Source organism: Motacilla alba, chromosome 5, assembly GCF_015832195.1.
Source record: "Motacilla alba alba isolate MOTALB_02 chromosome 5, Motacilla_alba_V1.0_pri, whole genome shotgun sequence".
NCBI lineage: Eukaryota > Metazoa > Chordata > Aves > Passeriformes > Motacillidae > Motacilla > Motacilla alba.
In genome coordinates this window covers 57150483-57174905 of record NC_052020.1, presented here as the reverse complement: position 1 = coordinate 57174905, position 24423 = coordinate 57150483, and the positions used below count along the sequence as shown (strand labels likewise).

Genomic DNA, 24423 nt, shown 5'->3' with positions numbered 1-24423 from the left:
GGGAGCATAATTTTTAAACCCTGGGAAAAGTGTACAAGGGCACGTGTGTGTTTGTGGGGGAGAGGGCAGAGCAAGTGTTAGCATATGGAAAACCAGAGCAGGCTGGGCTGGGCTGGTTCAGACCCTGAGATCCCAGCTTGGGGAGAGTCTGATGGAATTCCAGCCCTTTGCAGCATGGGGAAGCAGCTTTGTTGAATCATTTAGGTGCTGTTCCAGGGATACCTGGAGGGGTGGGGGAGCCTTGGGGGCTGTGGTGGGCCCAAATCTCCACCAGCACACTCCTGGCAAAGGCTGGGCCATGTTGGTGGAGCTGGGCTGGATTTAAACATCTCACAGAGGCTGCTGACCCCCTTGGCTTTAAAACCCATCCATGCCACAGCCTGCTTCCTCTCTGACCTTGCAGACAGCATCCAGGTGGATCATCCAGAGCAGCCAGGGAGGGAGGGGTTGCCAAAATGCAGTGAGCTGCCACTGCTGCCAGCTTTCCCTTGCCCTGCTGTTAAGAAGCAGCAAGGAGGGGTGGGGAACACTGTGCAAAATAAAAGTTATGTCAGGACAATGTGTAAAAATGAAGGGGGTGTTTCTGTTTTTGCAGCTGGTGCCAATTGAAGAGGGTTTTTTTTAATCCTTTCCTTAGGAGTTCTCCTGGGGCAGACCAGCCTTGCAGGTGGTGCCAAGAGGAAGGTGAACCACCAAAATCATAGAATTGTTAAGGTTGGAAAGAGCTCTGAGATCACTGAATCCAGCCATTAACCCAGTGCTGCCAGGTTCACCCTTAAACCATGGCCCCAAGAGCCACATCCCCACTTTTCTGAACACTTCAGGGATGGTGATTCCACCACTCCCTGGGCAGCCTGTTCTAGTGCCTGACCACATTTTCAGGGAAGAAACTATTCCAGATATCCAATCCAAGCCTCCCCTGGCACAACCTGAGGCCATTTCCATCTGTCCTGTCACTTGCCACCTTGGAGAAAAGCCACTGGTGTTGTCACTGAAGGGCTCTCTGGAGCTTGCATGGAGCTGGCTGCTGTGAGCCAGCCCTTTCCTTCCAGCCTTGTAGGATGTGGCTTGGTGTGCTGGACATCAGGTGGGTGGGGAACTCAGCCAGCCACCATCAGTTATCCCAAAGCAGCTCCAGATCCAGTTATCCCAGGGCACCACCACGGGCTCTGAGTGTAGGGAAGCAGGCTGCTGGCTCAGGTGTGACATCCCCTGCAGACTGAGGATCTGTTAGATGTTGCCAGAAGCTTGTTGAGGAAGCAAAGCAGCTGTGACAAAGCCCTGAGGAGCATCACAGGTGTCTTTCTCCCCACCACCATGGGGACATGCTGGGAGGCTGCACTGCACCCACCAGCTGCATTCCTGCAGGTCGGAGCAGCAGGAGCTTGTGGGGATGCTCCTTCCAGTTGAAAATAGGTTGAGACCAGCCTTGAAATTGCTTTGAGCCACCAGTGGCTGAGCCCCCACCTCCTCTGTCCAGTGGTCATTGGGAAGAGAAGGAAATCTGGCTGTGGGAGCTGCTGACACTCCGAGGGGGAGGCACAAAGGCTGTGGAGGTGTCAGGCTCATAACCAAGACATGACAGGGCTGGGGAGTGTGAAATCCCCCCGGGAAGAGCAAAGGGATGGCTGGAGCTGGCAGATTGGTGACCTTCCCTTGGGAAAGCTGCTGCTAATGACTGGGCACTGCTTTCCCTGCACTGCTGAGGAGGGGCTGGAGCTCATTTAGGGGGCTCACATCACAGCAGCCACTGCCACCCTGGAACAGAACAGCATCCGTCAGCCCCATGCACAGAACGCAGGGCTGAGGGACAGCAGAGGCTGTGACATGAGAGGGCAACGTGGTGACACCAGGGCTGCAGCTGATGGGATTTGTGTTTATGCCAGGCCCCTGGAAGGAAGAAAAAGGTGAGGGGCTCAGGTGGAACAAAGCAGGGGATGGAGCAAGGTCTTCCCTTGTCTGTGCAACTTTGGCATGTCTTAATTTTTGCAGCTGAGCACATGTGGTGGCACATGGGGGCCTGGAGGACAGTGAGGGATGTTGATGTGCAATTAAAGCCATCAATGTCTCTAACAGAGCAGCTCAGTCTGGGTTCCAGCAGAGCTCAGATAAGCCCTCACTTCTTTGCTGCTTGAGAGCACACACAGCAGACTCAGCCCAGAGAATAAGGACCTGGGAGATGTTCAGTGATGCAGTGGAACATCCTGGAGACACTCTCGTTAGAGGTGCTCAGCTCTGTGTCTGGGCATCCCTCCCGAAGGCAGGCTGCAAAACCCACATCCCCAAAACCCACCCTGCGTGCTGGGAAACCATTTTACACCCTCAACCTTTCAAACCCTGATGCTGGAGAGGTTCCTCCCTCCTCCTGGCACTGAGCAGAGCCTTGTGACTCACTTCCCTCCGGGCTGTCGCTTTGTCAGGAGATTTCTTTAGCACCAGGAGCACACCAAAGGACACTTATCAATGTGCTGTAGACCATTAGCCCCAGTAATTACCACTGAGCAACATCCTGCGGGGAGCTGAGGGGAGGGAAGCCCGTGCCCTGATCTTTGCCTGCTTTATTGTGCAGTCCCCCTTTGCCTGGGAAGCTGCTTTCTGAGGAGCCTGCCCAGCTGCTCATCGGAATTAATGAGGTTCTGCTGCACTTAATTGAGAGCACTCTCTAAATTGGGGGTTTCAGGGAGGAAATGCAAGAGCCCGAGGGAGCCGAGCAAAGGGAAATATTTATAATGCAGCACGTTAATTATAAATGAGCAGTTTAGCCAATTTTGTTGTTCAGCCTCCCCTCCACCCCCTGGAGACCTTTATTTGCTCCACTGCTTCTTTTCAACCCTAAATGAGCAGCAGGTCCCCGTCCCTGCCTGCCTCACAGGTGTTCACAACACGAGGGAAGCTCCTGGGCTGTGGGCTGACCCAGCCCTGCTGCTTTCCCTCCCGTTCCTCAGCATGGATCTCACTCCCTGCCCAGCTCTCCTGGCTGGGCACATCTGGACACCTCTTGCTGCTGTGCCATGGTGGGGACATTGCCACCTTTCCTAGCTGGTGTTTTTGGTGGGAAAGAGATGCTCCTTATAAGAGGGGCAACGGGAATAGACCTTCTCTGGCACCTCCAGGATGTGACAGGACCATGCTCAAGGCACCTGTGAGTGTCCCAGCTCTGCTGTCCCCTGGAGTACACTTGCTGGACTCTAAAGTGGGGCAGGAAAGCTGGGAAAATCAGAATGCCCACAAGCTTTGTGCAGAGCCTTCCCCTGGCAGGGCACAGGCAGCTCAGAGGAGGGGGTTGGCACAGCCCTGAGTGCCCAGGGCTCAGCTGAGGAGCTGACAGCCCTGACGGCCGTGTCAGACAGAATTGACACTGAGCAGACAGGTGGCCTGAGCCTCAGCCCAGCTGCTTGGCACCTCTGAGGGACTGTGGGGTCAGGAAAAAGTGTTAAAGCGAAGGGCAGAGGTTTCCAGGCCTCTTGGTGCTCTCAAACTTGTATTGTCCCTGCCTTGGAGCCAGGCACAGCCGAAGGAAGGGTCAGGTCTGGAGGCACAGGCTGTTCTGCCCAGGGACAAACTGAGTCTTGTCCAAATTACCTGGCCTTGACTCTGCTTGTCCTCATCTTGGCACGCTGCAGCTTGGGATGCACAAAAGTTTTCCACATGAGCCTCTTGAGGCACAGTAAATATGTGGGACTCTGCTCCTCGGGCTCGCTGAAAGCAGCCGCGCTTGTCTGCGAGCACAGACGTGGGGGCAGAGAGGAGCTTGTCCAGCCCCCACCATTGTAGGTGTCTGTGGCGTGGGATGAGGTTTACAAACATCTCTGACAGCTAGGGAAGGGCCAGAGCCATGCAGCCAGTCAGGCTGTGATCAGAAGATGGTTACTGATGGAAGATGTTTGGGATCTGTGTAGTATTCGTTGACTCCAGCCTAGACCTGTGTGGCATTTCTGCTGTGAAATCCTCTTCTTCTTTTGATATATATGTCTTTAACCTTTTCCTCCACTTCATTTTCCTAATTATGAAGTATTCCCTCAAATTCTGCCTGCTTGCTCCATGCAGCCCCTGGGAATGTGCAGCATTAGTTACCTGAGCTGGGCTCAGAGGTCCTTCAGTCATGTCCTACAAGAACAAGGTAGAACCTGAAAACCCCTCTTGAATCCTGACAGACACAGGGCATCGTGGACCAGGATGGCCAGATGAGGCTCTGCATCACTCAGTGTCACAGATCATGGGCCCAGGGGTGGCATCCTTTAAGAGGTGGCATTGCCAGATGCATGTTCCCTCCCAGTGACTTATGAAGTCCCCAGAGGAACTGTTGTGCCTGGAGTCTCTCTGAGGCTGTTGATACGTTGATCAGTCATGGTTCTGCTCCAGGAGTGCAGCCTAGATCATGTCACATTTAAACATTCTTCATTGCTTGTAAACATTTTCCCCCCTGAGCATATTCAAGGCTGTGCAGCCAGAGCTTCAAGGGCACTGTGGAGTTGAAATGAGAGATTTGGATGTAAAATTTCACTCTGGTTTCAATGAAGCTGATAATCACAAGACTGATGCAGTATCAGTGAGGCAGTGTTTGGTCATAGGCAGGTGGTGTAATTGTGTTTATGGCAGTTCAATAAATCAGGTAATGTTTGCATAGCTGCAGTCAGGGGTAAGCTCAGAATATAGAAAGTCACACTTACATTAACATAAAGTAATGCAAGAGCTCAGAGATGCTTCAGAAATGGCTGGTCATGAAGGGCAGGGGATGTTAATACTATTTTTTACTAATCTGGCTTTGTTTCACTTTTTTTTAATCCCCTACCCAGGACCAGGAAGAAAATAAAGGAGCCACCAGCTGGCCAGAGTTCTACATCGATCAGCTGAACTCAATGGCTGCTGTGAGTATTCCCCCAGAGCCCTGGTGCCTCTGAACCCCGTGTGGGGCAGCAGCAGGGTGGGGACGGTCTGCCAGCATTGTGCCTGGGAGGGTGGCAGTGTCACCTGTTAGACTAACAGGTACAGCTGCAAAATGGAGATGTTCCTGCAGCACCTGGGGTGTTCCATGTAGGCACAGAACCATGGGTAGGGTTTGGGTGGGAAGGGACCTTAAAGGACACCCTGTGCCAACCCCCTTCTGCCAGAGCAGGTAGCTCCAAGCCCCATCCAGCCTGGCCTTGAGCCCTTCCAGGGATGAGGCAGAGGGATGAGCAGGGGCTGTGAGCCAGGAGGGAGTGTGCTGCTTCCCTCTGGGAAGGCAGGAACACCCAGTGCTGGCCATGGGCTGCCAGCCAGGGAGCCCTGAGCCTGAGCAGAGCTTGTGATCAAAGCCTGCCAGATGCCTGGAGGGTGGCTTTGATCTTCCTGACGTGCTGCTGAAGAGGAGCTGGGTTAAATGGAGGGGTCAGCACAGCTCCTCATATCTGCTGGGTCCCTTTCTGCTTTGGATTAGTCTCAGCCAGGGCTGGCAGGGTTTACCCTGACACCTCTGGGGGCCCAGCGCTGTTGGGTGGTGCAGGAACCACTCAGGGAGCTGCTTTAGCTGTAGCTGTGCCTCATGCATGCCCAGGGAGCAGGCAGCCCTGGTGCAGGAGTCAAGCCCCAGCCCCAGCTGGAGAGCCAATTCCAGTGTGGGAGATGCATCCTGTGCACGCAACCACTGTCCCCAGCTGAGATGGACACTGCTGGGTTGCACTGGGAGACTTGGGAATGACAGGGCTGGCTGTTCACCATCCCCATGGCCTACTCTGGATGATCTCCAATAGCCTAATGCCTTTTTTGGATGTCTTTTTTTACATTGTGGTGCCCAAAACTGCCCCCAGGACTCAAGGTGAGGCCACACCAGTGCAGAGCAGAGCAGGAGTTGTGTGGGGGCTTGGAGACAGTGCCTCCATCCCTCTGCCCCCAGTCCAGGCTGTCTCCTTGCAGACCATGGAGTGGTTTTCCTCACTGCTCCTTTTCCCAAGTTCTGGGATTGCCATAAGGATTCCAGACTTCCAGGATGGGTTTAGGATCCCCATGGCTTGGCACAGTGGGTGGTGGGCACTGTCACTGCCACTCCTTGGGCACACAGGGAGATTCCCCTTCTGATCTCTGCCTTCCTCCTTGCACAGAGAAAATCACTGATCGCCTTGGAAAAAGAGGATGAGGAGGAGAGAAATAAAACAATCGAGAGCTTGAAGACTGCACTGCGGACAAAACCAATGAGGCAATTCCCTTCCCTTCCCTTCCCTTCCCTTCCCTTCCCTTCCCTTCCCTTCCCTTCCCTTCCCTTCCCTTCCCTTCATTGTTGTGGTTGTGGCTTTGGGTTTGAGCTCTCTGGCAGAGCAGGGGTTAAATAGGAATATAAATGGGAGCTGTGCAGGGTGAGGGAGGTGAGGACTCTGAGGCACCAACTGCTTGTTTTTGTGTCACATTTTGTCATTTTGTTCCATTTTCTTGGTCCTTTTAGTGACCAAGATCCACCAAGACCTCCCTGTTTATTCAGGCAAATCAGGCAACTTCTTCATTTTTCCAGATTTTCCTTTATACTGAACAGAACGTAAAAATTCCTTAATGATTGATTTTTTTTTCAAGAAAACAACCAGTTTTTATTGGTCAGCTAGGACCTTTGTTTCAACTTCAACTCCTCTTGCACTTTGTAAGGGAATAAAGTCACATGAATCTTCGGGCTTTTAGAAAATGGAAAACAGTTTTTGATGGGAGGATAAATGAAGGCTGGGATGCTTTCTGCATGCCTGTAGCTTTTCCTAATTTCATTTTCTCTGGAGTCTGCATGCACACTTTTGCAACACTTAATGTGCCTCAGGTTGACATCTTCTGATGGGAATATGTTCCGTTGGGAAGTGCCTGACCTGTTTTGGTTATGAAAGAAGCAAATTTACCATTGCTTGCAAATACCTTTCCCTCTTCCACTTGTGGTTGATGGTAAGAAATTCCCAGGGTCCAGGGTGAGCGCCTGATTTCTGTGACACCTGGACCTTGTGGGTGCTGGCCCCTGCAGTGAACAGGGCTGGTGGCCAGCTGTGAAACTCCATAAAATCCTTTAAAGTGAGGTTTGAGTGTTTTTTGAGGGATGCAGCAGGCTCTGTAGAAAATTTTACCTGTTGGACCTACTTGTGCACCCAGGGAAGTGAACACCAACTTTCCTATTGACTTTGGCTGGAAGAAGAGCGGCTTTGAAGCAGAGAAAGCAGTTTTCCCCAAGCCTGCAATTACTCCTTTTGTTGCTGCCCATCAGCATGGCTTGTTTTGAATTAAAACCATCCCAGTGCTGGGATGTTCTTGGCTCGTTTGCTTTCCAGCCTGTGCCCTTTGCCAAACCAGAGGACATCCAGCCTGGATGGCACTGGGCATGGGGGCCCTAAAATGCCTCAGCAGTGTGCACTGTTGTGTCTGCCTGCTGCAGTGAACCTGCCTGGGGCACTGCCCTGTGTTTGCTGTCTGCTTTCTCTTCGGTGGTGTTGTAAGTCATCCTAAAAATCAGAAATCCCTTAAAATTGGGGAGCTGTGCCTGAGGGAGGAGAAGGGTGTGGATGGTGAGACAGGAGGGGTAGCAGAAGGCAGAAGGGCTGACATTGAGGTGTCTGCAGCTGATGAGGAGGTGACTTCAGGGCTTGGGATCTTCTTCAGTTCCAAAACTGGTCTCAGGACTCAGGTTGGTATTTTTTTGCAGTGTGACTGCAAACTTCCAACCTCCATCCTGAGACTTGTGTTGATGGCTGGGTTAGCTCGTTCTCTTTGGATATCCTCACTCTGAAGAACCTTGTGCAGGTAGCATTGGCAACCAGGCACCAATTAAATTGATTTTTACAACCCCACCCCTGTGTCTGGGCCACTGGAGTCCTTCAGGCTTTCTGATATCCATGAACAAGTATACAGGAAGGTTCTAGGTGTACATCTTTTTGAGGGTAAGGCAGACTTTCAGCATTTTCTTTGAGAGTGAAAACCCCCTTTTCTGGCAGGTTTGTGACCCGCTTCATCGACCTGGATGGCTTATCATGTATCCTCAACTTTCTCAAAAGCATGGACTATGAGACAGCAGAGTCTCGAATACATACCTCGCTCATTGGATGTATAAAAGCACTAATGAACAACTCCCTAGGCAGGGCCCACGTCCTGGCCCACCTGGAGAGCATTAATGTTATTGCTCAGAGTCTGAGCACAGAGAATATTAAGACAAAGGTGGCAGTGCTGGAAATCATGGGCGCCGTGTGCCTGGTTCCCGGGGGCCACAAGAAGGTACTGGAGGCCATGCTGCACTACCAGAAATATGCCAGTGAAAGGACTCGTTTTCAGGTAGGTTGGTGTAGTGGTTTTGGTTTGGTAAGTTGAGATTTTGACTCGTTTTGAGATTTTTTTTTTCTGGTTAATGGATTAAAGAGTGTGGTGGGTTTGGTGTCGGTTAATTATTAGTGTGTTTGCTTCTTGTTGTGAGGTAGGTTTAGGAGAAAGGTAAAGGAGGTTTAAAATTTTTAAAGGGTATAAAGAAAAGTTTATTAATAGTAATTAAAAGGAAAAAAAAAGTAGTAGGAATTAAAATAAACTCCTCAGAGCAATTCTCTCCACAACCTTTTTTCTCTAATTGATAATGTACTGAAACAAAACCTAAAATTTCTAGTCAGTTTATTATTTCTAAAATACTTCTTTTTCAGTTTACTTAGGGAGAGAAGATTTTTTTTTTGTTACTGTTATGGAGACTTTTTTTTAAGAGGGAAAGAACCAGGTTTTTTGTGGTTTCTAATTTCTTCACTGATAACAGCTGTTTGGGGAGCCCTGTTATCGTGAAGTTCCTCCTGTCTTCTGCAAGTTTTCTTACAGTTTGTTGATGGGTCGTGTTGATTTATGGGGTATTGTCTTAAAGACAAGTTGTTTAAAGGTAAAAATTTTCATTATTTGTTTCTAAAATTATCTTCATCCTTGGGAATTAAAAGTTTTACATCACTTCCCTGGATTTCCTCCATTCCAAAAACCACAGCAGTGGGTCTCTACTCACCCCTCAGCCCCTGAAATTCAACATTCCTGACCCTTTTCTCCTCCTGAATATCTAAGTGGCAGCTTGCAAATGTTTTGTTGTGGCTGTTTGCAAGTTGAAAAATCCAGAATTACCCCAGAGCTGTGTCTGATGAGATCTGCAGCTGAGCAAGGAGGGAGGAAACAGTTATTTAAGGTGACACCCACCAAAAAAAAAAAAAAAAAAAAAAAAAAGGCTTGCTGGTGCAGGGTCACTGGGATCACAGCTCTGCAAGGCTGCAGCATCCCTGGTGGGCTGGTGTTGGCCCAAATGGGTGCTGGGGTGGCCAGCAGCTGATGGTGCATCACGAGGAGTTGTTCCTGCCCGTGTTCCCTGGCTGTTGGGGCAGCACTGGGGCTGTCACAGGGCAGTGAAGTGACACCATGTGTTTGGCAGACGCTGATCAACGACTTGGACAAGAGCACGGGCCGGTACCGAGATGAAGTGAGCCTCAAGACAGCCATCATGTCCTTCATCAACGCCGTCCTGAGCCAGGGGGCAGGCGTGGTGAGCACCAGGGCTCTGGGACAGGGAGGCCTCGGGGTGTGCTTGGGGTGTTTGTTTCAGAGAACTTTCTGAGGGTGTGCACCTTGCTGTGCTGAGCCCACAACCGTCCCTTGCAGGAAAGCCTGGATTTCAGACTCCATCTGAGGTATGAGTTCCTCATGCTCGGCATCCAGCCAGTCATTGATAAACTAAGGCAACATGAAAATTCAACCCTCGACCGGTGAGTAGTGACCCCCAGCACAGTTGTGATTTTTGCCTGCTGCCCTTGCTTCAGGTGTTGGCCTTTGGGGAAATCACATGGCTCTAGAGTCATACCTCTTATAGAAAATACTTGCTGTCTCCAGAGAGGGAGAAAAAAATTCCAACATGGTTTTGCTGCATTTTGATGCAGGGCTGAGCTGGGTAGGATGTGCCATCAGGGGTTCAGGATATGCTGTCAGCCCTCATCCTCCTCATCCCAAAAAGCTCCTTGCACATCCTGTAGTGACTAGGAATTCGGGGCTGGAGGTCCACTTGGTGTTTCAAGCCCTCCCAGTGTCTGGTCCACTGACAGACCAGCTGCCTGTAATTTATTAATTGTCACATTTATATCTGCTTTTAACAGGTTGTTCTGGTTTGGTTTTTTCCCCCTTTCTTTCCTCAGGCACTTAGATTTCTTTGAAATGCTTAGAAATGAAGATGAACTGGAGTTTGCCAAAAGATTTGAGCTGGTGAGTATGAATGCTGCTGATGCAGACACTGGCACTCAGTGTCACAGTTAGTTTTAAAAGAGTGGTCAAAGGGACAAAGAGTGGTCTTCTGGATAAAATGTGGAGCTTGGAAATCTGTCCTGTTGCCCTGCTCTTTGCAACATCTCTCCTAGAGCCTGCTTCAGCCCCTTTGTCCTTTGCCTGCCCTACAGCTCTGTTTGCCCCTCGCAGGGCATTGGGGCCGGTTTGTCAGTTTTGGGGTGAGGGTGGCTCGTGGGGTGTGGAGCTGAGACTCGGGGAACAGGAGATGCTGCTGTGGGTGCAGTGGCCTGACCTTGCCTGGCTCCTGCCCGCAGGTTCACATCGACACCAAAAGTGCAACTCAGATGTTCGAGCTGACGAGGAAGAGGCTGACGCACAGCGAGGCGTACCCGCACTTTATGTCCATCCTGCACCACTGTCTCCAGATGCCTTGTGAGTCCCTGGAGAGGCCAGGAAACCCACGGCTTGCTGGAGGCTTGGCAGCCCAGCCCTCCTGGCCAGCAGCGTCACAACGTCCCCTGTGCTCACGTCAGTCTGTCCCCTTCCTTCCCTGCAGATAAAAGAAGCGGTAACACTGTCCAGTACTGGCTGCTGCTCGACAGGATCGTGCAGCAGATTGTCATCCAGAGTGACAAAGGGCAGGACCCCGACGCCACTCCCCTGGAAAACTTCAACATTAAAAATGTTGTTCGAATGTAAGTGCTCCAGGGTTCCTTACTGGTCACTGTCACACAGTGATGTTCCTCCTCCTTGGTTGGACACGAGCCAGCATCCCTGGAGCTGTTGGCTTCCCAGGACTCACCACACCTTAGCAATGACCCCATCCTTTTTGTTAGACAGCACTTGCAAGTAATATTTGAGATTTAAGAGTTTTTAGTGTGTTCCCTGATAAATTTTACATAACCCTGCTGAGGGGAGACACAGCTACCAGTTTGGGAGCCTTAAATCCCACTGCCTCAGTCGTGTTCCTTGCTGGTGATGGTCTCCTATTTGCTCTAGTAGGATTGTCTCACGTGCTACATCTCTTCTTTTTAGGTTAGTCAATGAAAATGAAGTGAAACAGTGGAAAGAGCAAGCAGAGAAAATGAGGAAAGGTGAGTGGTGGAGGAATACGCAGCGTCAGCTCTAGCCTTGGCTAAACAGTTACCATACACATGTATTTATATGTTTATTTATACGTATATCTGCAGGCTTTACTGAAGGGCTGAGATAGCATCATGCCATGGGGCTGACATGGGAAATGGGCAAAGCAAATAATATTTTTTCATGGAGAGGCTCCAAATGGGGTATTGAGGCACAGCAGAGGCTCCCTTGTGCCAGCTGCAGCTTCTCTGCAGGGCAGTGTGGGGTTTAGGGCCCCTTGGGCTGCTGTTGGCAAAAAGGAGTGTTTGTCACCCAAAAGTGGTCTCCTGGGGCTGTTCCAGAGCACACAGAGCTGCAGCAGAAGCTGGAGAAGAAGGAGAGGGAGTGTGATGCCAAGGCCCAGGAGAAGGAGGAGATGATGCAGACGCTGAACAAGATGAAGGAGAAGCTGGAGAAGGAGTCCAGTGAGCACAAGCAGGTCAAGCAGCAAGTGGCAGATCTCACAGCACAGCTCCACGAGATGAGCAGGGTGAGACCTCAAACCTGCCCCTCTTGTGGGCCCAGTCTGTAACCCCCTGCACGTGCTGTGGGGTGATTCCAGGAGGCTGAGCTGCATGCGGGGACTGAGAAAGAGCACCAAGATGTCTGTCCCTAGTGATGGGGTGATTTTGCCTCTCAGCTGCATTGAGCCAGGAGTGTTGAAGTCTTTCAATACTTCCTTTGTTTCCTAAAATTTAGCCAAATTAATTAAAAATCAGCATGGGGGTATTTCTTTGGTGGTGTCCCCAACTCCATATGACCAGTCCCCGTTCCTCTTTCTCTCCCAGAGGGCGATCTGTGCTGCCAGTCCTGGAGGACCTCCCATGCCACCAGGAGCACCTGGTGGCCCTTCACCTTCTCCAACTCCCGGCTCTCTTCTTCCCCCTCCACCACCCCCGCCACTCCCAGGGGTATGTCCCCCACCGCCTCCCCCACCACCCCCTCCAGGTGGTCCCCCACCTCCCCCTGGCCCCCCACCCCTGGGTGGGCTGATGCCTCCTCCCCTTGGAGCACCTCCGGGCATGGCCTTCAAGAAGAAGAGCATCCCTCAGCCGACGAACGCCCTCAAGTCTTTCAACTGGTCCAAGCTTCCAGAGGTGAGCTGGGCAATAATTGGGGCAGTGAGACTGGAGGTGCTGGATGGTGCTGTCAGGGCAGTGAGTGGGGACCCCCACCTGCAATGCTCCCACTGTCTTGCAGAACAAGCTGGCGGGCACCGTGTGGACCAACATAGATGACACAAAAGTGTTCAAAATCCTGGATCTCGAAGACCTGGAAAGGACATTCTCGGCCTACCAAAGACAGCAGGTAACAGCTGGCCCGGGGTGGGCACTCCTGGGGGAGGTGGCACCATTATGGGATCACGTGGTTTCACTGGTGGTCCCAAAACACATCTCCCATCATTATTTCATACCAAAGCCATGTTTGCCAGATCAACTTCATCTGCTTTGTCCTCTCATCCATGTGCCAGAGCCTTGGTGTCGAGGCAGCTGTTCATGGCTCGTGTGCCTGATTCCACCCCTGCCCACACACCTGACCACGTGCACCCTGAAGATGAATCACCAAAAAAACACACAAAAAAAAAAAAAAAAAGAGGGAATGTTATGAAAATAACCCCCAGATGTGGCCACAGTTGGGCAATATTTTTGGATTGCTCTTAACAGCAGCTTCTCCATGTGTCTGTATTGGGTGGAAAATTTCTATCCCTCTCTGGCCAAGAGGGACTAAGTTTTGCCCACATCTACCATGGGTGGGTCTCTTATTTTATTTTTGTAGTGAGCCAAGAGCAAAATGTGAGCTCTGAACAAATATCCCAAACCAAAATAATGTCATTGCAGGCAAAAGTCTCCACTTTTTAATCTCCTGCTCAAGCACTGTAGCCCCAGTATGGAAGGCATCAAAGCACACGAAGAAAATTAGACACTTTTTTTACCCCAGGCAGGATGAAAATGGGCAAAAGTGTTTCAAGATGGCAGGAGAAAAAGCAAGGAGAGAGGCTGAAAAAGGATGTTCACCTGCTGAACACCTGGCTGTGGTCCTGCGAGGAGAGAGCAGCTTGTCTCCTTCGTGCCAGGCTTAGTCAGAGGGATGGTGCCAGGAAGGAGTGGACCAGACCCGTAAGCTCATTAGGCAGCGTGAGAGTTTAATCTGTTCCAGAGGCTAATTGAGGGAAAGATCAGGGTGGATTAGAGCAGGGCAAATATCAAGAGTAACCCACCAGAAGTACGTGCTGCCTGCCCCAGTGTTTTGGGAATAGGTGACCACAGCAATGTCTCTTTCTCCTGGCATTTTTTGAGCTTGACTCATGCCTACTGGAGGGCACGTCTGAGGACAAGGAATGGAAATGGAAGAGCAGCAAGAATAGAAACCTGAGTGTCAGCAGGATGGTTTGCCCTCGGGCTTGCCTGCCCCAGCCCATGAGTCACCTGGTGTGATGCGGATTATTGCCAGGAAGGAATTTAAAAACAATTTGGCTTGGCTGAGGTCCTGCTGGGTGAAGTGGCTGGTTAGGTTTGGGGCCGGGAGGAACAGGGAGATGGTGCAAGGAGAGCTGTGACATGGGCTTACACCCCAGATGGGATGAGGACCGAAAGGGAGCTGAATGGAGGAGCCAGGAGCTGGGGTGGGACTGGCAGAAGGTGCTGTGAGAGTATCTGACAGGCAGATGGGAAAGACAAGGCAAAATCCCACCTGTGAGATGCTGCTGGGGCTGGAGCTGCCCTTGGGGACGTGATGCACAAGTTCCTTGTGGTTCATTTTGTGTGAGTGGAGCCATGGGACACATCTCCCTGGGCCTGAGGGGTGTGGTTGTCTAGCTGGGAGTCCCCGGGGTGCTCCAGTGTTAGTCCCAGGATGGAGAGGGGGTGCATGGCTCTGCAGGCACCAGTGTGTGGGGTTAGATGTGCTCCATGAGATCAGGAGAAGTGGAAGTGTTCCAGGCTGGATGGGGCTCTGAGCAGCCTGGTTGAGTGGAATGTTCCCTGCCCATGGCAGGGGGGTTGGGCTTGAGGGCCTTTAAAGTCCCTTCAGCCCAAGCCATTCTGTGGTTCCATAACACATGCAAACCACGGGGCTCTGTGTTCGTGGTGGGGGGCTGGGGGAGTGAACAGCCTGTCCCTGAGGCACAATGAACCAATAATGGTTTCATAACTCACAGCATTTTCAAGCTCTAGCAAAACTTGGTTTCTGTCACGAAGAAGCAAGGGAGGAGCAGGGTTCTCCCTCCCTGTTCCCTGTCTTGAGCCACTTGCTCAGTGATCCTGCCTCTCACTTGTCCTGAGTCACAATACCCACAGGACAGGGGGTGTCAGGGGCTGCCTGTCTGCTCATGCCCCCAGACAAAGCAGGGCTCTGAAAATGCATGGTCAGGGGGTGCATCCCCGTGTCCCTGCCCCAGCAGGACTTGGGGACAGCGGGCAGAGGTGTGTGCAGTGCTCAGAGCTCTCTGACCCCCCCAGGGTGGCTGCTGTGGGGCTGCCTTTGCTGGGATTTGTCTGGTTTTGTTGCCAGAGTGCCTGGGAATCCCAAAGTGCTGCACAGACCCGAGGCTTAGCGATGTACTGCATTTTAAGCATCTCTTTAAATGTTTTTCCCACATCACAGGCTGGGATGTAAATGCAGGCTATTAAGTGAGCTCTGCAGCTTTTGGGAAGGGCCCTTTCCATGTGGGGAGGACAGGAGCCCCCTGGGCTTCCTGTGGCTCAGCCTGGGAGCATCCCTGCCTCACAAGGCATGAAGCTCTTAGGAGAGCCTGTAGCCTCCCGGCCGAGGCTCTGCAGATGTCCCTGTCCCCAGAGAAGGTCTCAGCCCTGCAGCTGTACAGAATATCAGCGTTTACAGAAAAGCCAACAGGAGTTTTTGGCTGTGGCCTGAGAACTGGCAGCAGCTGTGTGAGGGCGTGCATGTAGGGATGGAGAAAGGCAAGTCCAGGACCATCAGGGCTTAAACCACACTGGGGTTTGTGCCTCTGTTAGGCATGTCTTGAGAGTCTTCATGGGGGTAGAGGCTGGGGGTGATGTTGATAAGTAGCAGTGACACAGCCAGGGCAGTTCTGGCAGGTCCTGCAGCGGTGAGTGATGTAAAAGAGTCAGGGCCAAGTGGAAAAAATACATGTTGTTGAACCAGGGGCTTAGCAGTGAGCTGGGAAAGAATTTATCTCCCAAAAAAGGATGATGGAAGTAAAGCCTGCAGCTCCTCTGTGCAAGGAAGAGTGACCTGCACAGGGGCCAGGGACAGCAGGGCTGGGAATTGTCTGTGGGGATGGTGACAGCACATTTAAAGCTGCTCCTCTTTACACCATCCTGCAGCAGAGGCTGGATCACAGCTCCTGTGAGGCAGAGGGGCAGGGATGAGACTGGTTTGAGGTAGAGGGGGAGAGTTTTTGAAGTGAACCTTTTCTCTGCCTTAATGCATGAGGAGCCCTCCCTCTCCTAGAGCAGGGCACTGCAAAGAAATATCCTCCCTCTCCAGCAGCCTGGAGCAAGTCTGAGCATCATGGGGCAGATCTGAGGGTTGAAATGGAAGGAAGAGCTCCTAATTAGGGACCAGTTGAACGAAGATAAAGATACCCATTGCAGCTTGTGGGTGTGCTCTGTGCCTGTCCCACAAAGGAGACTGCTGGGTAGAGATTGATCAGTGAAACACTGATCCTTAGCCTTAACTGAACCAGAGACTTTTAGCCACCAGACTCTTGATCAGCACAGCTCAGCCATGGGGATGGGGAAGGAAAACTCTGTGTGTGTGTGTGTGCACATGTGTGTGGTGCCAGCTTTACTGCACCTGCTTCCAGTCTGCTGGGGAGAGCCCAGCAGCACAGCCGGGTCTGGGGAGGGACATGCTGCTGGTGGGCATTGGGGTGGCACTCAGCCAGGCTGCTGAGCCCTGGAGAAGCGAGGAGGAGGAGGAGGAGGGGAAGTGTGTTGCTGTGGCAAATGGTGAAGTTTTGCTGTGGCCAGATTTGCTGCGGGATGCGCCTCTCGTTATTTCCACTTACAAGCCCTGTTTTTCCTGGCAGTCAGGCAGTCACATTGCCATTTCAGTCCCTCAGATGTGCAAGAACCAGCAATTTTCCTCCAGGCACGGCAGGCTGAGCAGTGCTGTGCCTTAGGGCCAGTAGCAGGGCTTGGCCAGCATCCTCCCACCTCATGCCGTGTCCCCTCCTCACCCCTGTGCACAATGTACCTTGGCCTGATCCAGTCATGGAGCCTCCTCTTCCATCAGCTCTCCCCCTCTGCACATCCCATAACCCACATTTTCACCTGCATCCCTCCTGTTTTGGCACTGGCACCCCCAAGTGCCTCCCCATGCTGCCAGCCCCCCCGTATTGCACGTTTCCCTTCTCTGTGCTTCAGCTCCCTCTGGTTTTGCTGAGATCACTGAACTGCATGTGTTTTTACTGCCTTTTTCCATGCTTCTGCTATGGCTGTAGGACTTCTTTGTGAATGGTAGCTCCAGACAGGTAAGTGAGCACCTGCAGGAGTGTGATGTGGGCGGGGTGAGCGTGGGGCTGGGGACAGGGACACGGGGGCACCTGGCTGCTTCTGAGGGGGGTTAATGTGTGACAAACGGGGCTGAACCAGAGAGGTGCAGAGACCACCAGAAGGAGCAGCTTGAAAGCTGATGCTGGGGAGGCTGGTAAGGCAGAACCCACCCTCTCTGCTGTCTGGCCTGAGGTGGAAGCCAATGTCTGAGTCCAGGAATTGGATTTTTAGATGCAGCTGAACACTGAGAAGCTCCTACCCCTGAGCAGTTTTTGTTTGCAAAAGATGGTTTATTTCCATCTTTTTTGAAGCTCTCAGCTTGGTTAGAGCAGGCAAGGCACATGAGAGGGGCAGCTGGTGCTGGGTGACTTGGGGCTCGTTTTCCATCACCTGCCTCTCTTCCCACTTCTCATATCTGCATGTTTTCTTTGTTGAAACAAGGAAATGAGTAAAAAAATTGGTGGTTTCAGTGCTCACTCTCGGCCCTTGCAGTGGCCATGTGCCAGGTCTCCTGTGCTGATGGGTGTTTAGTGTGGATCTGTAACGTTCAGGACCTTGCAGCTCCAGATTGTGTTCCTTCCAGAAGGATTGAATAGCCAGCTTTTAATTGATTACCCGTACTAAAATATGCAATATGGTAAATTAAAACCTGGGGCAACATGAACTCCTCGGGCAGCCCCACAAAGCTGCTGTTATGCACATCTGCCCATTTGCCCACAACCACAAGATTGTTACTCATCTGAAGGTAACGTGTTTAAGCCACTTAGGAGAGATATAGGTGCTTATTCCACACCAATTCCTGCTTTCAAATCCCTTCTTTTGGGAGGATTTCACTGAAAAAGCTGCTGTGGTTGCCTTTGCAAGTCTGATAGCATATATTGGTTAGCTGGCTGGGGAGGACTGATGCATGAAGGGTGATCACAGATGTTTGGAGCAGGCGTGAGGAACAAGGGCGATGCTGAGTGTGTGCAGCAGCCCATAATGAAATCCTCCATGGGAGGGTTTAATGAAGTATCACAAGTATGTATGCTGAGAAAGCCAGCCTTTATTTATTCAGCAGTGCCCGTGTGTTTGCAGTTTTTTAAATCTTCCCTGTCTGAGAAAATATTTACATTTCTAACCAGAGGCTTCAAAGCCAGCTCTGGTTTATGAAATGACTAACTGTGTCTCGGTTACAGGCGAGGGGTTTTACCCACAACCTGTGGGGACACTCCTGATTAATGGGGGCCCACTGTGTATCACAGTGCTGTGTGCTGAGAGTCCTAAATGTCCTTGCTGCTCCGTGGCTCTTCTCCAGGCTTTTCTTCTTATTATTTTCTCGTAGAAAGAAGATGCCATCGATGACACGTTGAGTTCCCGGCACAAAGTCAAGGAGCTTTCTGTCATAGACGGCAGGAGAGCTCAGAATTGCAACATCCTCCTCTCCAGGTATGGTTAAAGCCTTGTTGCCCTCTGGGGAGTGGGGAGATGCTTAATACCCTGCCCTGAGTGTGCTCCTCGTGCCTGGAGCAGGGGTTTGATGACAGGAGCCAGTGCAGCAGGAGAGCCAGTGCCACCTGAACCCAGCTATTGCCTTACATCCTCGGGGTGGGGTGACCTGGAGGGGGGGCAGTGCCATTAAGTGGGTACGTGGCAATTTGGTGACCCTGGAAAGCCCTCGAGGGGCTGGGATACCCAGTGAGCTTTCACAGGAGGTGGAAGGGGGTTGATTTCACCTCTTATCTTTCTCAGCCTGGGTTTTGTTTGCTCTTTGCTGGTGGTTGAAGAGGGTCTGTCTGGGCTGGGGAAGTGCTGGGTATCAGCAGGGTGCAGGGAGCAGCAGTAATTTGGCCAGGACCTTGCTGCCCACATCTGAATTTTGGGAAGGGGATGTTCCCCTCTTACAGCTGCCCTGGTGGTCTGACAGCCTCCCTCACACTCCTCGCCAGGCAGGCTCAGCACTGCTACCAGCAATTTAATCTGATCTCCAAACGGCTGCCAAAATTACAAAAATCATTTTGGCAGATGAACTACACCAATAAGACTGCATTTCCTGAGAAAAGGGAAACCAGGTTGTGGTGGTCTGAAAGGATGAGCCGTCAGTGCAGCTACTTGTAAAAAACACCCAAAGAACAGCAGAAAATGCCACTTGTTTCTGACTCACCTAGCAAAAAATAAATCCACCATCAGTAACATTTAAAAATATTCCCTCTGCTGTCTGAAGGCACAGAAGCTTCCGTGCCACCCAGGACTGGCCAGGATGTAGCAGCATGGCTGGCAGGTTGGGTTTGCAGAAGAATTCAGTATTTTCCCAGACTGTGGGTTCTGTCTGGTTCTTCCAAGTGGAGATGGCGCCTTGTCTGGGCAGCCCAGCTGATTTCCTTCCCTAGAAAGCTTGGAGAGGCTGATGTCTGCAAAACAAAAACCATCTGGGTGGGTAACTCAGCCCCTGGTGCTTTTCCCAGAGGTGGCTGGCAGCCTGTGGGCAGTGAGAGCCATGAGTGCCACAGCATTTGGGGGTAAAACTGCCCTGGTTTTGGCTGGCTCTGCCCTGGGCTGCTTCTGGGGATTTTCGTGCTTCCTAGCAGTCCAAATAAAAAAGGATGATGATGAAAGCAGAGTTTAAAGCAGGCAAATGAGTATGTCTGTGGCAGGCAGCTATTAGCAAGTAAAACTATGGGATTTAGGGCACTGGCTGAGCTGCTCCTGGCGTTTGTAGGCTGAACATTGAGTGGGTTTAGGTGTGATTCAGCCAGAGGTTTAAGTGTATATTTGGAAGTTAAGCACACAAATAGGTCCTTCAGTGGGAAGGGGAGAGACCCAAGCACTCAACTTCAAAGGCATCTTGCACATTCTACTGAGTGAAGGTCTCAATTTCATCTCACCAGCAAACCTTTCTCTTCCAAGAAAGCCATGGCTGGAAACGAGTTGCCAGTAACTAATCCCACAAAAAGGGCAGGATGGAGGTTGCTGCCTGCCTGCCTTTCCCTGTGGGCCAGTTCCTAGGGGAGAAGCAGGATCAGACTTGCCCTGCAAGGTGGTCCTCAGGCCTCTCTATGGCTTTCACCAGGCCCATCCTCATGCAGGGATGAGTGGCTTTGAAGTTGCAGTGACTTGCCCTAGATGCTGCTTTGGAGTTCATCCCATGGTACTCCCAGGACCACAAGTGAGCTTCTCTCCCCAAAATCCCTTTGGGTGATTTGATGCCAAGTGCCTCAGAGGTGGTGTAGGGATAAAGCCCAAGCATCCTTTTAATATTCTCAGGTCCAGCTCCTGCATCTCCAGCAGACTCTGTGTATCTGCAAACCCTTTTGCAGCTGCCCATCCCAAAGCTGGGCAGAGCAGTGGGTCCCTGGTCCCAAGTGTTCCAAAGGGACTGGTCTGGCAGCTGGGCTGCTGCCGTCCCACCTGGCTTGCATGGCCACCACAGGGCTGAGCAGACTTTCACACGTGAAAGGACCTGCAGGCTTGGCCCCTGGTTTAGCCCAGACATTTGTGAGCTCACCAGGCATTGTCTGGCTCACAGCGTGGAAAGATTACAGCCAGTGAGATACTTTATCTCTCTCTGTAGATTTATTTTTTTGCCTGTTTCCCTTGCTTTGGGAGAAATTACTGCGCAGTGAGATCACTGGATTTTCCTCCAGCTTGTAATGCAGCACAAGAATATTTTTAACACTTGCTTTTTCCTTCTGTGTTGTGGAGAACGCTTTGCTGATGTCAGTGCCTCACCGTGTCACCCTCTGCGAACCCACCATGTCCTTGCTTTTGCTCCCTCTCTATGGGTGTGCATTTTTAGTCCTGCTTTCTGCCAGATGCAAATCCACCCCTCTCTCCATCGTTTTCCGGCTGTGAATGGCTCGTTTGATTCCTCTCTCCCAGCGAGGCGACATGAGGCATTTTTTTCCCCCCTCAAATGAATGTGGCTTTTCAGGGAGGGCGCGTCCCTTTCCTGGCAGAATTTGTTTTTCCCCTTCACACTTATTACGTCCTCCACGGGCTCTGACAAAAGCCACGGCGAGCGGCCCGGGCTGGCGAGCTGTCACCTCGCATCGCCGGGCTGCTGCCCCTAAATCCCTGTGACAGCAAGTCCTGTGACCCCGTTCCTCTCAGACGGCTCGCGCTCGACAGCTGCTGCCAACAATGATAATTATTGTGGTTATAGATAAGCTTCTAGCTTTCACTGGCCCCTTTCCCATCACATTGTCTGAGAAGCTGTTTGCTTCTGGCGCCCCGCGCTCGCTCTCTGCTGATGCAGGGGCAGGCTCTTGTTCTTGGCACTGGCTCGTGATGATTCCTGAGAAAAGTTGGGGGTTTTTTTGTCCAACCTCTTTCTTTTTAAATGCATTTGTATTGTTGACTGTGCTCTCAATGAGTAAGGGCTTAAAAAAGTCCCCCTCGTCTTCCCCCACCCTCCTGGAGATGATCGTGGCACTTTTCTGTGCTTTAGCTGTTGGCTGTGGATGAGGAGTAGCTGCCTAACCACCCCTTTCTCCCAGGAGCATTTTTGCCTCCCCAAATACCCGGATCTAGCCAATGTCTGCTTTTCATCAGGGTGGAGACTGGTGTTGGTGGTCTGAGTAAAAGGAGTTCCCTGCAGTTTCATATCCCACCTCGGATCGTGTCCCATGCTGGCCACTGCCATTGTAAGGGACAGGTAGGGTGACCCCAGGATGTGGCTGCCTGTTACTGCAAGCAGCAGAGGGGATATTTTCCAAGGATTCTGGATTTGTTCCTTGTATGATGGCCCCAACAATTGTCTTGGCTGCTGCTCAGTGCAATCTTTGAGCTTCCTCCCCTGGCTGAGGTAGATTTTAATTCACTCCTTAATTAGCAGACTCTCTCTAGGGTGCTCCCTTGAGGAGGAGGTCAGAGAGGACTGAATGCAGGATGAGAAACATGGGCTCATAAGGAATGAAGATTTACTTACCAGGTCTGTAAGATGCACCTGTCTCAATAAAAGCTAATCCTTCACTTCCAGTCTTGAACAAAATATTCCACGCTAAACCAAGCCCTTGCTATCCTGGCCTTAGAGACCAGAACCCTTCCTGTATCAGCTTTAGCTTCCAAAAACCAACTCCACAGTCTCAGTCTGCTCCCTGAAGAGAAGTGGGGGTGAAAAACACCCTCCTTGTGTAATTACTCAGGGTGATCAAGTCAGCTCCCGATCTTCTTTTTGATCTGCTGATCAGGTTGACTTCCAAGGTCTCACATCCTGCTGTAGGGTGTGTTTCTGGTTGCAGCTCATTCCTTTCAGCCACATCCAGTGTTTCAGCATCACTTGGCAGCACTGATCACTGATACTGGGGCCATGGGGTTCCTCAAACAGGTCTTTTCAACTCTGTGGTTTTTCCCTGCGTGCAATTACAGGGAATTACATTTTTTAAGCAGGATCTTTTGCAATGGCTTTAACCATGACTGCACGCCAGGAGAGAGAGAGAGAGGATGTAAATGGAGTTGCAGGAGTTTCTGGGCTTTCCCTTCATTTAATTTAGATTATTTTATAGACCACAATGCAAAGAATAAGAAAAATACGTGTGGTTTTGCAATCAAAGTCCTTGCAGGGAGCGGTTCCTTGCAGTCAAATTAAAGTGTAATTAATGGCTGCTGTAGCCCAGGAGGAGCTGAGGGCGTCTTTCCATCTCTCTGTTGCCTCAGCTCAGTGTGGGCTGCTGGCAGAAGGATCCTGCCAGGAAAGCCCAGCCTGGTGGTGCTCTGTGTGACACAGTGGTGTGTGGTTTTGGAAATCTCCAATTTGAGGCTGCATCTTCAATTCCTGTTAAGTGAAGTAGAGGAAGAAAAAGGTAGAGGAGAGGCTGGTTTCCAGCATCTTACACTTCCAAGAGCATTGAATCCCCACCCCTCCAAAGAAAACCAAACCGATGGGTTTCCTGGGATGCTGAACATCCACTTGTCCAAATTTTGTATTTCTTTCTAATTTTTTCCTAGAGGAAGACCCCAGCCAAAGGTGGTCAGGAAAAGTGGGAGAGACAATGTTTGAATCCAAGAACAGCAGTGGAATTTGGCCAGATCTTCCTTAAGGGTTGTGGCAGTGGGTTCAGGGGCAGTGCTGAGCTGCACTCCTGAGCCTGGGCTGGGCTCTGTTACCAGTGGGAATGTAACCTCGCTGGCCCTGTGGCCTTTGGGGGTGCTGGAACTGCACCCTGGAACTGCAGCTGGAACTGCTGCTAGGAGCAGCATTGCTATGGGCAAGAGTTACATCTGAAAGTTGGATATTTAATGTACTGCTTACAATCCTTACTTAAAGTACTGTTAAACAGGGAAGTAGGGAATGGCAGCTGCAGTGTGGGGAGAGGAAATTGGTTTGGGGGGATTTGACCCCCTGTTTGCAGCAGGGCCAGGGCTGCTCTGTGCTGTGCAGAGCCTTGGCAGAGCACGTTCCTGCCACATTTCTCACACATCCTCCTTCATTACATGCTGGATAGAGCTGTTAGTGATGCTGCTGCTGGCTGCAGGTTCAGCTGTTCATGTTGCACAGGTGTGTAAGGGAACTCTCCTGAGCCTTCCCTGAAACCCTGGGCTGGGAATAACTCTCCTTTCCCTCCACCTCCCAGGCTGAAACTCTCCAATGACGAGATCAAACGAGCGATTTTGACGATGGATGAGCAGGAGGACCTCCCAAAAGACATGCTGGAACAGGTGGGCAGCGTGTCTCGTGCTCCTTTGTGGTTGCCTCATGCTGAGACAACGCTGTGCAAAGTGCTTGGGACCAGAAGCACAGCTTTGAGTGGGCTGGAGCAGCAGGAAAGCAACTTGGTTGTGGCATCAGTGCTGGGAGCAGCATGGCCCCCATGTGCCATTCCTGTACCTGAGTCTGCCCTGGGACCCCGAGGTGGGGCCATTTCAACTTTTTGTGGCTGCAGCTTGAAGTTTGTGCCCAGTAGTGGTTTATTTTTGAAAGGTTAGAGGGTGTTTTTGCAGTCCTCAAAAGGGGAATCCCATTTTCACCCCCTCTGAATCTCTTTGGAGGCATATTATTCACCTGTCCTTAAAGCTGAGCTGGTAATTGCACTTTGAGCAGAGATGTGGGAGGATTCATTTCACAAAATTTCCATCTGCTAATAAGTAGATTTGCAGCAAATGGGAGTCCCTGAGTGACATCTCCTCGGGCAGAGCTGATGTTGAAACCTTCTTGGAGCAGACTTAATTCATTTGTTGTAAAAGCTGAGTGATGGCAGGGCAGAGGCAGGAGACACTGACGTGATGGAGTAATGTGAGGAAGGTCACAGGGACAGCAATAACACTTATTTCACTTGCCTTGGGGTCACTGTCTGTACATGCTGAAAAGGTGTTAGACTCAAGGAAATAAATCACTTTTTAGCTCCTGAAAAAGTGTGCATGGGTCTCACGTTCATCGCTGTGCTTTTTCCTGTTCAGCTCCTGAAGTTTGTTCCTGAAAAGGGAGACATTGACCTGCTGGAAGAGCACAAGCACGAGCTGGACCGCATGGCCAAGGCTGACCGGTTCCTCTTCGAAATGAGCAGGTTGGTGCCTCAGGGGACACATTTTGGCCAGTGGCTGCATGGGCTGGTCAGGAGGTGGCTGTTCCATGGAGCCTGCTTGGGAAATAAGCCCTTCTTACTGTTTTTCACATCAAGAAATGAGT

The 24423-nt window shown here is 51.2% G+C and overlaps 1 protein-coding gene across 2 annotated transcripts in view; it reads left to right on the top strand.

Annotated features, from left to right (window-relative positions):
* DAAM1 (dishevelled associated activator of morphogenesis 1) overlaps window positions 1-24423 on the top strand; it is a 91219-nt gene that overhangs the window by 55419 nt on the left and 11377 nt on the right. Inside the window, exons 5-20 of one of the 2 annotated variants that reach the window (XM_038137782.1) lie at window positions 4797-4868; window positions 6081-6175; window positions 7932-8265; window positions 9377-9487; window positions 9604-9707; window positions 10131-10197; window positions 10533-10650; window positions 10775-10913; window positions 11254-11312; window positions 11643-11830; window positions 12129-12437; window positions 12541-12648; window positions 16769-16798; window positions 18145-18248; window positions 23372-23456; window positions 24195-24301. In XM_038137782.1, coding sequence (XP_037993710.1) covers window positions 4797-4868; window positions 6081-6175; window positions 7932-8265; window positions 9377-9487; window positions 9604-9707; window positions 10131-10197; window positions 10533-10650; window positions 10775-10913; window positions 11254-11312; window positions 11643-11830; window positions 12129-12437; window positions 12541-12648; window positions 16769-16798; window positions 18145-18248; window positions 23372-23456; window positions 24195-24301 — 2030 coding nt within the window. The remainder of the gene's footprint in view (window positions 1-4796; window positions 4869-6080; window positions 6176-7931; window positions 8266-9376; window positions 9488-9603; window positions 9708-10130; window positions 10198-10532; window positions 10651-10774; window positions 10914-11253; window positions 11313-11642; window positions 11831-12128; window positions 12438-12540; window positions 12649-16768; window positions 16799-18144; window positions 18249-23371; window positions 23457-24194; window positions 24302-24423) is intronic. The other variant, XM_038137783.1, reaches the window with a different exon arrangement.